The 13,148-nt window shown below is 39.9% G+C and overlaps 1 protein-coding gene across 14 annotated transcripts in view; it reads right to left on the bottom strand.

The window, feature by feature from the left end:
- Window positions 1-13,148, bottom strand: part of camk2g2 (calcium/calmodulin-dependent protein kinase (CaM kinase) II gamma 2) — a 64,114-nt gene that overhangs the window by 19,777 nt on the left and 31,189 nt on the right. For 8 of the 14 annotated variants that reach the window (XM_072390678.1, XM_072390679.1, XM_072390672.1 and 5 more), the window contains exons 6-13: window positions 11,859-11,931; window positions 6,751-6,853; window positions 6,243-6,326; window positions 5,689-5,783; window positions 3,516-3,638; window positions 973-1,056; window positions 846-888; window positions 152-211 (exon numbers count right to left, since the gene is read on the bottom strand). In XM_072390678.1, the coding sequence (XP_072246779.1) occupies window positions 152-211; window positions 846-888; window positions 973-1,056; window positions 3,516-3,638; window positions 5,689-5,783; window positions 6,243-6,326; window positions 6,751-6,853; window positions 11,859-11,931 (665 nt within the window). The remainder of the gene's footprint in view (window positions 1-151; window positions 212-845; window positions 889-972; window positions 1,057-3,515; window positions 3,639-5,688; window positions 5,784-6,242; window positions 6,327-6,750; window positions 6,854-11,858; window positions 11,932-13,148) is intronic. The other 6 variants (XM_072390682.1, XM_072390683.1, XM_072390675.1 and 3 more) reach the window with 1 other exon arrangement.

The raw sequence follows: 13,148 nt of genomic DNA, 5'->3' as shown, positions 1-13,148 counted from the left end.
ATGATGACCATTTTAAAAGTGGTCCTTCAGTGTGCAGGCAGCAGGCAGCGGGTGGGGAGGAGGGGGGTTTCAAGCAGCCCAGGCCACATGCCAATAGCCTGAGCACGAACTTGGCATTACCCGACTCCATCACCTCCTCGAGCAAACATACCTTCCTGAGCCATTGCAGCCGTGCTGGTGGTAGCAGCAGGGCTGGTATGCTGCCGTCCCACTATTGGACAGAGAGGGATTCAGTTTGGCGCTGAAGTCGGGGACGAAAGCCTCACTAACGCCTTACAACCTTTTTTCCAGTAGATTTAGGAACATCGACACATTTGCGTCCCAAAAAGGAGCTCAACATTAGTTGCATTTTAACTTTAACACAAAACATTCTGCTACACGACTCATTTTTCTTCAATTATTAAAGTGAAGTGAAGGAGCAGAAGCACTACAATACCCACAAACAAATTAAGTTATCTTCAGTAATGTGGAAAGGAAATTCACTGTGTCCTGTCTGCTTTTTTCAGTCTACATCAGTCTAGATTTGTACAAAGTGGTTGACAGTAATCCACTGGAGCTGCTTTACTTACATGAAAGCATGTAAACACAGAGCCAATAGCATTAACACATTAGCTTTCTAGGCCATCATCCAGCCCACAAATAGGGTGTTCAACCAAAAGTGCTCTGTGTCTTCAGTGATGAAACTGCTGACCGTGGTGTAATCCAAGCCAAACTCTTAAAGTGTGAAATAGTGCCATGTAAGGAAGCGCATTAAAAGCAGGAGATAAAGTATCAGATCACATTTGATATGTATTCTTTGACGTGTCTTGGATAATACCATTTTAAACAGACCGACAAAGCCTCACCTGAAAAGTTCCTGGAAACCAGCATCGTTGTGAGGATAGCTCCCTGGAGGCGAGACAGAAGACGGAAATCAACATTTTGTGTGAATTGCGAACTTGTCAGTGCACGTTTAACCGTGTCAGCACTCACTTTGAGTTTCCTCCTGGCATTGAACTTGCGCAAACATTCCACAGTTTCTTGACGGTGCATCATGGAGGCCACAGTGGAGCGTTGCTGTAGGTAGAGAGGAAACATTACAGAGAAATTTAACTTTAAAGTGGTGCCCCCTTTCAATGCAGATTGGAAGACACTGCTTTGACTTCAACTAAAACTGTTATTAAATGACAGCTCTACCAAACAACCTGATATACTCCTCTAAGATGTTTCCACTAAACAATATGGGTGAGGCTAATTTTTTTTTTTACATTTGTGACGCTGAAGTGATGAAAAGACCAGCTCTGTCAGTGGTGGCCATTGAATAAATCTGTAGGATTGCTCCATTATCGGGGAAAATCCTGAACATCTGTGTTGAGTAACACTGAATAATGTTTAAATATTGATATAGAAATCGAAGCGTTTGTTTGACTATTTTAACAGGCAGCTAATAGTAATGGGTTACTGTCACCACAAGGTGGCAGTAATGTAGAGTTGTTCACCGACCGCCCTGAAAAACTGAAGAGTGGTTCACTACTCTTTTCGCTTCGGTACAACGTATAGAGCACCGTGCGCTTAGATGCTAATGATGCTCCAACAACAGAAACATACAAGCTAAAGACCGCAGCTGTAAAAACACAAACAAAAAACCGTTAATGACAAGTACGACAATCTATGACAAATTTTGCTTGACATTAATCATTGCATCGCTGAAGAACATGATAGCAAAAGAAACAGGTGTTGTGATAAGCTGACGGGATGTTTTTAGTCAAAACTGGTTTCAATATAAATTCTCCTGTGATTTAAAACTGTGTTTTCAAGTAAAATGATCGTCACTAACCCATATGAACAGAAACTTTTTCCCCCCACCATTAAAGATGTAATTGCATCCATAAGCTGATCGCTGGATTGATTTCAACAGACCAAAAGCAGGTTATTGCCTCGCATCTCCAGACAAAAGTCAGTTTAATAAAGTGTTGCTATAGATCCTAGTCAACACAGTCAACACAAGCTTTTTGCATTGAATGTAATTATAAACACAAGAATAGGTCTACAAAGCTATAATAAGCAGTGTCTGCACAATATAAAGTCTTGAACACATTTGGATTTTAAGAGAGGGAATTGGGGTTGTACAGCTCCTGGCTTGTTCTTGTATGCAAATCTGTGTGTGTGATTGCAGAGTGCCGATTGGCTGGCTAAGCTGCTGTTATCACATTGTTTACCTTTGATAGGCAGCACTTGTTTGTGGCCTTGGTGGGAACTTTGTGTTTTTGTATGTACTGCTCACCCTTGTGAGTCTGTAAGCCTTAGAAGCGCTACTTAATTTCCAGTGCAACCCTTAGTGCTATTATTTTTGTTAAATTATTCTTAGTATCGGCATATCTGGATAGTTTGAAACGGAGCCAGGCTTAGATAAAACCACTCTCATTACACTTACCTCATTGTTCTCTTTTTTAAGGCTCATTAGAACATGGAGTGTTCATTATTTTACTGATGTTAAAGTAGTTAGCTCACTTTTTGATTTACTATCTAGTCCAATCAAATTTGATTTCCTTTATTTGTTAACACCCACAGGTTCTAATTTACGTTGCAGTTTTGTTTTTGTAGAACACCTTATACTGTTGTCACTAAACTGTCAACATTGCCTTACACCTCCACCATCTGTTTTAACGTTACTTCACCGGTTGAGCTGGATCGTAACAGGTCTGTAGAGCATAAATTAGGTACAGCAGGAGCACAAAAAAATCTGAACACTGATTTGTTGAAACGGTGTTAAAAAATGTAGGTGCAACAGGTGGATGTTAGCACCGAACTAGCACATGCAAGAACACATGAATATTGAAGATGTTCTTCAACTACAGCTTAGCTACAGGTCGGCGAGCTCAAACATCAATTGTCTGATTGATTGCTAGAGATTTACAATCTTACAATGTAGTTCAGAATGATAGTTTTTGTGACATGATACTGCGCAGACACATGAGGCGAAAGATACCAACTAAATAGTATTTCACTGACAAATATGTGCCAGACATCAAAGTAAAGAATTAAGTAAAGAACAATCAATTTTTTCTTGTGCTGTGAAATAAGAAAAGCACTTGTGTTTACTTGGTGTTCTCGAAAGTACCTAACCGGTGCTACATTTACAGAAAGTGCTTGCTTTAATATAGAATGGAGCGTTAAATTAATCATAAACTGTACCAGGTTGTATCGCATCACACAGAATCATTCTGTATAAAAATAGTTTTACCTAAATTATACTGTACCTCTTGTCTCTGAAATATACAGGAAAGCCATACAAGGGAGATATTCACACCCTTCAAAAACTGCTCACTTGTTTGATTTGCAAGTTTAAACCAACTGAAAACACTAATTGAGAGCTGTGCTACGATGATCTGTGAATCTAAAGTGCGTCCTTTAGAGCTCCTGCTCACTGTGTCCTGCCAAGTTATTCCAACATTAAGTTGATGTGTGACTGGACAGAAACAAGAATGTGACAATTCTTTTTGATGTGAAGAACAAAGAAAACAAGTGTGACTTACGCAGACCCAGGGATGCTTTAGGGCCTGGTCAGCAGTGATTCTTTTGGCAGGGTTAATCGTTAACATCTGATTGATCAGATTCTTAGCCTCAGGAGTCACTGTGTCCCACTCTGGAGAAGGAAACTGAAAGAGGGAAATAGACATTTCAAGATTGTTACTGTATCTTTGTGAGTACTTGGTTAAACATACGTGCATATGTGCAAGCGTATCTTCCAAAATGGAAGATTTTCACTTTTTCATCTTAATTTTCACAAAGATTTTACACTAATATTCGTCATACAGTTGGAATCTTAAGATCGTCATCTAAGAATAACTGAGCTGTATTTTACAAATATCACATTTAGCAAAGCTTCAAAAGCTCAGAATCTGCAAAATACAACATGGATGCAGAATTAAGAGGAAAATGTATCTCAAGATATGTTTTCAAGAAAAAATTATTGTCAATGTCTTTTATTGAACTATAATCAAAAGGCTTTGGATTAGATTTACTTAGTAACTTTAATGTTTCTTGATGAGACAGAAGATAAGGAGACTCTCCACTGAATATACATGCTACAAAACTTTCTTATATTTTGTTTAGATTTATTTGTCCCTGAAGGCCCAATTTTAGGTCAACCTCCCATCCTCATTCTTCCAAGTTAAATTGAATGCCACCAAATATGTTTACTACTAAGAATCAAAGAAAGCTATCCAGATATTTACATCAAATATTTCAGTTGTCAGTCACTGACAAAAATGTAATGAGATTCAAAAAATGCACTTTATTAGAGAAACTTGTCGCAGCCACTTAATATCAGTCTTTTATTATGCACATTCATTAAATGTGACATCTTCTAACTCTGGAAATTAAAATGTATAATCTCTCCCAATCTGATAAATGCACTGTGTTTGCTGAATGTGTAAGCAAAGTCTGCTCTTCTTTACCTAATAAAACGTAAAGCTGTGCATTCGACAAGTTTACCATCTTATACAGCAGTGTAGCGGAGTTCAACTAGTTAACCACACAAAAGTTGCAGTATTCTATAAGCTCTGTGTGGTTTTACCCTCCAGCTGGGCTTTATGGAGCCAAGTTAGATGCCTTTAACTCCTGTAATGATGCACACCAAAACCAGAGCCTGTGGGTCATGTGAAATCCATCAAAAACTTTGGTCTAATTTGTATGGATGGCTGTTGTTTAATCCCTGGATTCCATTTTGTGCCGTTGAAGCCACTCAAGATAATGTTTGTGACTCCCCTGATGTACTGTAGTCCACTTCTGAAGCACTTTTCCACTTTATTCAATTCTAAACATTTGATGAAAGCTCCATGAGGCTGCACACACCAGATGAGTCAGGCAGGAAGTCAAGATAAAACCCCTGTATGCACTCCTGATCATACTGTACAACACTTCACTTCATCAACATAACACCTTTATCGAAGTGAATCTGTCAGTGGATTTTCGCCAAAGAATTGAGATTTACAGGTTGAAAAACAAGATGTTAATTGACATCATTTTTTTTTACATCTTTAACATATGGAATATACATTTATAAAGATGTCAAATTTGTCTCATTTATGTCTAACGGAGTGAGACAGTTTAGCTTTGCTCACCATTCAAGTCTAACCATTATTAAATCTTTAAGTGGAACAATGAGGGGCCCCTGACTCCCAACCACCCGTGCTTCCTTTGGCTGAGGGGCAACTGCTCGGTACCTGGACTAGCAACTGACAGCCAGGGCTCTGTGTTGAGCTTTAAGTTCAGAGGGATAGATGGGGGCTGAAATTCTCAGTACAGAGACCCCATAACTGACCTTAACGTGCACAACAACATCAAGCCAGTTTAAATTTGGGCTCGCAGTCGTCAGGTTATCAAGTGGTTGGTGAATTTGCTGTGGTTGCGTGGCATCCTCTGCAGCTACCCTATCAATAACACGCCATTATAAATGAGCTGTTATTACCCGCTCCTGGTGTTATCTCCAGCAAAGGTCAATAGATAATGAGCATGGTGACATTCTCTGTCCACTAACAATCCCATGCTGGCACAATGTAACCACCAGGACTCAATGTCATGTCACGTCAACTGGTTCCAGGCTGACTGCATCAGGCTGCTGCTGCACACATACATACATGCAGCTCATACCTAGGGAGGAGAAGATACAATGACACAAAAAAAATGGAAGAATTAATCACTTACATCATATGCACCAGCTTTGATTTGCTGGTACAGTTTGTGTTGGTCCTCATCCCAGAAGGGGGGGTAGCCCACCAACAAGATGTACAGGATCACACCTGACACATGGGGAAAAAACAGTAAACATGTAGACTTATACAAAAAAAAGCATGTAAAAATATAGTTTTGGAGGCCAAAATACCAGCGTGCATATAAACAGGTGAATTCTGACAAAGTGTGTGGTCCAACACACATCAGCTATCCCTTCTGTCAGTTTACTCATCTAGCATATATTTGCCAAAAAATAAATAAATAAAAATCTATAAATAGCAAACAAACACAACAGTTTAATCATTTTGGGGTTAGTGGACTTACACACTCAACCTTATTCTGGATGATAATGCATTACTTGCAGTCATGTTTCACCACATGATTACATGAGAAACTAATCATGACTAAATTAAACAGATGGACATGACGTTTATGGAAAAGCTGCAGTGGAATTGAGCATTAAGATAATATGGGCTCTGTCTTATAGGAATATGTTGCAGCTGCAAGCTAAAAGCGGTATTACTGACCACATGCCCATATGTCCACTGGCTTGCCGTACGGGTCCTTTCTCAACACCTCAGGGGACAAATATCCAGGAGTTCCAGCAAAACCTGTCAGGGCACAAAGACACTTATGTGGAGTTTTGTTTTTTAAAGCTGTGAAACTAGAAAAAAAAAAGCATAGCAATATCAGGTCTGAACATGACTGCAGGGTCAGAGGTCTTTCTGATGTCTGTGATAACTGCTGTGCTGAATAACTTCTACACATGAAAACCCACGGCATTCAGCTGTTTGAAATCCAAAGTTCTGCAAGTCTTCTCAGTAGATACAAAATGATCCATTACCTTCAGGAAAAAATTCTAAAAGTAAATCTGAAATGTATGTTCTTATTAATAACTTTTCTCTATCAACAAAAACAGCTAACGGTAGCCGCCTACAGATTTAATACCTCCAACACTGCTGGTGGTTAAGGCTTCTGCAGAAGTTAAATCGGTGGAAGTACAGAGAACAGGTTTAAAACATTTTCATTTCTTACCAAACCATGCCTGTTGGTCCCCTTGTACCTCTATGGCTAAACCGAAATCGGCAAGTTTCACTGCTGCTCCCTTCATCTTACTGGCCAGGAGCAGGTTCTCTGGCTGCAACACAGAAAATTAGCTTTCAGTCAGACTGCAGCCAGAATTCTTTCATAAAATGTAAAAACAAACAGAGACGTGTCCAAAAGTTAGAGGAGACAAATGGCATGACTTTAATTTTCTATTAAAGGGAAAGAATGTAGGCAAATCCTCGTTTTTAAAGATTTGCATGGTGCAAAATGGTACAAGGCACTATTATGAGCAACAGCAGAAACTTTAAACTAAGGACAAACGACATCAGCATGTGCCCTCCTTCAAAAAATGCCTCATCTGTCTGCAGGAGCACAATGACATCTACAGTAGTCATGATGCAGTCAAGTCGGTCTCGAAGGCTTCCCTCAGAGGAAAGACCTTGTCATTCGGCTGTATTAGGGGCAGCCGAATGACAAGGTCTTTCCTCTGAGGGAAGCCTTCGAGACCGACTTGACTGCATCATGACTACTGTAGATGTCATTGTGCTCCTGCAGACAGATGAGGCATTTTTTGTAGTATTTAACGTTACATTTTGACCATGTGCTTCTACCACAGTATCATGCAAATGGCAGGACTTAGCAAAGTTTCCTAATTTGCTTTCTCTTCCTACATCTCTTCCAGTTTCTCTAATCATAGGATGACACAAGAAGAAAAAAAAGGCATGAGGTCAGTCACTGACTGTAGTTGCACAGCTGTTTCACATTATCTTGTGTTAGATTTGTCTAAATATTATAGTAATACAGCTATTTTAAATATCTATTTATCAAGGAGAAAAGTTTTACTTGGCCCGGTTGCCAACTCCACCCTAAACTGTAGCAGACTTTACATTAAGTCATCCATAAAATCCTGTCAGATGAGTAAGAGATGACTCTGCCATGTTGCTTAATCAAACTCATCTTTGTAGACTACATAAGTGCTTTCTGCTATAGAATGTTGACCTTTTTTTTTTAAACCCCCCCCCCATTATCTAAATTGCAGAATTACAGAATTAAAGGCAGCACAAGTATTGGATGTAAGAACATTACAACATAAATGGAACGCAACCAAATTTTCCAAACCACACCAGGAGGTGTTCTGGTTTGCATTGCAGTATGATCACATCTGATTCATATAGGTTAGGGTTATGAATCATACCATGATTCATATGATTAAAGGTCAACCAATGAAGCTACAGATGACCACGATTCTATCGCAACATGCAAGCTACTGCTGCCTTTTCTACTTAGCAACCTAACACAAACATTTCACGCAAACACTATAAAGATGACATGATCACTGAGGGTGTCTGAATCTTGAAACAAAAATTAACTAGATAATTAGATCCAGATAAAAGCCTGTCCACGCCACTTTTTACTCAGGCCTGCATTAGCCCAGACAGATTGATGACCCTGAACACAGGACATTCAAAACACAAGTCCCAACCGGCAGGTCTTTGGAGGAGACAGGCCGTCGCTGCAACCTCACTTGCAGAGAGATAGATGGATATCAAACACTTGTACCAACTGTCTTTAGTCTGGTTCTTTTCACATGACAGCCCCTCCCGTCTGTTGCAGCTCCACATCCCTCCTTCCCCTAAGAACTCCGCCTGCCACCCAATGAGAAAAATGAAGCTCAAACAATCGGAGGTGAAAGCAACAGAGAAATATAGATGGGAGGTGGTATAATCAGTCCCTACGCTGCCACTGCAGCAGCCGGGTGACCTCACCCCCGTAACTATGGCAACCCTGCTTGCCACCAGCCGACAGCGCTCAACTCTTTCTCTCCAATTTTTCGTTTTTCCCCCAAAGTGAGTGGCCCTCACAAGAGGACAGAGGCAGAAACATGGCGCATGTCTGCAAGGTCACATTTCTCCACGCCACATTCTCTTTGTATGATGACATGACCCCAATACAGATGCCGCTCTCAGCAACTTTCTCTTCTGAATCCTTTTTCTTTTTTAGGTTTCTTATGGTTGCAGGGATTTATCTACCAAGAATCACCAACTTCAGAGAAGCATCAATTATTAATAATTGATAATTATTATTATCTTTTTTAATTTAACAAGTTTTAAACACAAAATATTTACAAAATTTGCTAAATTCTCATGAAGCAGTTGACTATTTGTATCTCCAGCATTCACAGACCTTCTTTAGTGTTGGATTCTGCTTGTGTCCAGTATTCACTTTGATAATAAATCCCTAACTTTGTTTGGAATTTGGCACAAGCCGGGATGTTTTGAATGAAATTATCTGCCAACTACAGCTGGATGTTGATGAGTGCACTGTAACAACATCTTAATGATCATACCTTAAAGATGTCGTAGTTGGATATTTTCCAAACAGAGCTCTTCGCTCTCAGACAGCAGGTTTATTTGTGTTACAGGTTCCTAAAGTTTCTAACAGTAGAATGGGAGACAGAGCCTTCAGGTATCAGAGCCCTTCTCTCCCAGTTTTGGTTCAGGAAGCAGACACCCTCTCTATGTTTAACATTAGACTTAAAACTGTCCTATTTGACAAAGCTTATAGTCCTGGGTGGCTCAGGTGACCCCGAAACATCCCATAGTTATGCTGCTATAGGTCTAGATTACCGTGGGACCTCTTCTCACTCTGCTCTCTTTACTCTCCATGTACAGATGACATTATCGTTGTCTTTAACTTGTATTTCTCTCTCTCAGCAGGTGTCGCTGATCTGGTGTTATGCTGCTTGTTGTTCCCTCGTTCCTGTCCTCTCAACCCCCAGCTGGTCGAGGCAGATGGCCACCCCTGAGCCTGGTTCTGATGGAGGTTTCTTCCTGTTAAAAGGAAGTTTTTTCCTTTCAACAGTCGCCTCGTGCACACTCAGGACGGTAGATTAGATTGAATAGAAGTTTTGGTGCAATCTGTTGGTTTCCTCAGCTAGGCTGTTTTTTTTAATTGCCTCTGTACAAAGGAATTGGACTCATTTGGAATTTAATTAATTGGATTTGATTGGATTATGACTGTATTACAATGAATTGGATTCTAATTGGCTTGAATTGGATTGTATCTGTATCCTGGGAGATGACATTTGTCGTCATTTGACATTATATAAATAAAACTGAATTGAACTGAACATGATAATATGAAAGACGTCACTACTTGCAATGGTGAACATACAGGATTTGAGCTGTTTTTGAGTGGTTCCCCCTCACCAAGGTCCGTGCAGTCCCTGCATTCATTTCTTTTTTCTTTTTTAAAACATGAAACAAGCTGGTGGAATTTCTAGCAACAAAAGAGCCAGATATTTTCCTGAAGGAGTTCATAGATACCGTAAACAAAGCTAAAAGAGAGCGACTGTTGGATGTGCATTCATCAAAGTGACTTAACCATGACCCCATAATAAAGGTAGTTTCACTCTCTTAATTGCTGGATGTGGAAATTAGTAGTTGTTGTATTTTAAATCAAAATGTGCTTTTATGTATGTGCTACATGTGCTGTTTCACAGGCTTGCAATTTCATTTTGGATGTCTAACACAACTGGTTGAAATGCCTCATTGCTGCAGCCTTCTGTCGCTTGTTGTCTGAAACAAATCATTTTAGCTGCTCCTGTCTTATTAAGGTGCTTCTACTAAACCATCCAGTTTACTTTGATTGGTCAAACAGAGCTCTTCGCTCAGCTCTCAGCAAAAACACAAAGCAGTTGTTTATTCTTCCTCTGCTGCGTCACGCACTAACCATCAGGTGGAAATTATTCAAATGTTTTACACAGTGATGTAACCAAGTTATGGATAAAACATCTGGACTGTCAGAGAGGCATTTCAGGAGCAGCGTCCTTTGTGGAGCAGAATAGCTCCTGCAGTGTCGACTTTAAACACGCACAGAAAAAGTAGAAAACATACTGACAAACTTAAGCTCCCACCAATACTACTAAAGTTTGAGATTATATTTAAAAAAAAAGATCTTATAGTGCAAACAAAACAGGTCCAGTATGCATTTTGTAGTAAACTGTCACTGAAGCCAACCTAAATCTATTCTTAAACATGTTTTTGTGAATCATTTCAGAAGCAAGTGTTTTTGGAACAGTGCTAGCCTGCACAGAGCAGGTAAGTAATACATTCCAAAAGCAGGCCAAGAACGGTGATTAAAAAAAATGAAGAGAGATTTTTTTTCTACAGTGTATCATTAAGAACAAACTGATTATAGTGATGGTACATCAAGAATGTACTGTGGCTACATGAAGAGAGCTGTGCATTAACAACTAATGTAATACATTTCTGCCCTCATCATCTATCATCATTATGGTCTTCCTGAAACTCTTCCCTCTCCAATTCAATTTGATGCCAACGTCCATATACAAGTCAAAGCAAATAAATAAATAAATAAATAAATAAAAATCAATGAAAGCAACACAAGTGCATTACTACCACTCTCACACAGAAACGATTGATTGTTTTCCAATCATAACTGTCTCAGTCTAATGGCTTCATCCTGCACTGTCACGTAAAAGTAATAGACCAGGTTGTTAAGTGAGCTATTCAAAGTTTGAACCAAGTCAGGGCAATAAAAAGGTTAGTGCAGTTATCAAGGTGTTTAAGTCTCAGGCTGATTTGCTGTCTCCATCCACCACATTGTGATTCAAATTAGAAAGCACACAGCTGGGCAGCGATGTTTTCTGCTGGGGGTGCTCAAGCCTTGCTGTGAGGTAAATCATCACTGGCCGTCATTTCACCCACCGACCCGCTATTAATAGCAGCTCGTCTGCTTTCGTCACTCCACAGAAGTGCAGGAGGGAGAGAGGAGGGGGGTAGAGTAGAGGGATGGAGAAGAAAGATGGGGAACAAAAAGAGGGGTGTGCATGTAGAGAAATGAGAGGAGAAAGCTGGAGGAGAGATGACGCTCATCCCCTTAAGTTGTTCTTAACGTCACTGCATGACGTCTGTGCAGCTGTGTGCATGCTTAGACCTGGTGTGCATCTGCACACGCACCTTTCATCCTTACTTACGCACTAGTGGTCAATACATACGCAATTCTAAAACATTTAGAATGTTAGATAGCATTAAAGGTCCTCTCGTAGTCATCAGTACTGTATGATAGGTCACCTTGAGGTCTCTGTGCACGATGTCATGCTGGTGGATGTGACTGATGCTCTCCAGGATCTGATTGATGCAGTGGCTGAAAGAGAAAAGACAGACACCTCTGTCAGTCCACAGCAGCTCGATGACAATCAGGTAGAGGCTGAAGGATTTTCAAACATTAAAAACATAACATCCTCATTGTGTCTTTTGTGTGCGCATTAATAAGTGTTTTTATTCGCTCATATGGCATAAAGGAAGATCCAAAAATCAGGCAAAGTAAAACAGGACAAAAAAGACGAGACAAGAAAGAAGAAAAAATTAAACAGGAAGGTTACAGCAGTCTACACTGGTTCTTGTCCCTGCAACTAATCAGGAGCAGTCTGCCCTTTCAGTCTGCATGATGAGTATTTTAAGAATTTGCTACCATACTTTAGGGATGAAAAAGAACACCTGGCTGAGCACAAAGAGCCTTGTTATGTTATGTCATCCTGAATCACCCTGATAGATTTTATATGGAGGCTGAGGACAGGGGCAACACAAAGTTGAAGTGTGGTCCACATGAATACAGAGAGGCGTTCTGTGCTACATTAAACTTGCCACTCAGCATAAATAGGATGCAAACGTCAGATTTTCAATTCCAGACAAATGCTTGACACTGACACCCACGGCTCACCACCAGAAAGGAGCCGGATGTGTGCATCGCTTACGTCCGACATGCAGCTTGATTAAAGCGTCAGCATGCTGGTTAAAAAGCTTTGGAAAGCCTCTCCCACAACACCTTTCTGACATAATAATTGTGGGGGATGTATCAAACCTTCACATCCACTTGGTGCCTGTGGAAGAAAGAATTTGGTGCATTTTTAAGTGACTGATGCTCAGATAAAGGTGGTATTATTTATTTTTTAAATAAATTGAGCTGGATATGAACAAAATTTAAGTCAAGGCCAGCAGCAGGAGAAAGCAAAAGAAAAACAAAGCTCCTGCTCATGTGTCCAAATTAGGCAAAAAATCCAAACCACTTTCAGCACATCTCCCAATTCCCATTTATACACTAAAACAGACAGCATAAGACTTTTTAATCCTCTAACTCCATCTTTTTTAGGATAATAAAAGCCTTTCAGACTACCTTGATGCTGTCCTTACTCATTTTAACATTGAACTACAAGTCTTTCATTTAGTTTGTGAGAACAATCTATATCATCAACCAGGGAATCCCACATCCAACTTCAACTTCAACTTCATTAACATCTATATGATGAAGAAATCCCAAATATTAGATCAATGGGGAATAAGTTACCATGATTCATAAAGATT

This window comes from Leuresthes tenuis, unplaced genomic scaffold, assembly GCF_036924035.1.
Source record: "Leuresthes tenuis unplaced genomic scaffold, fLeuTen1.0.hap1 SCAF_8, whole genome shotgun sequence".
Taxonomy (NCBI): Eukaryota; Metazoa; Chordata; class Actinopteri; order Atheriniformes; family Atherinopsidae; genus Leuresthes; species Leuresthes tenuis.
The sequence above is the reverse complement of the archived record's forward strand: the minus strand, read 5'-3'. Positions and strand labels throughout refer to the sequence as shown.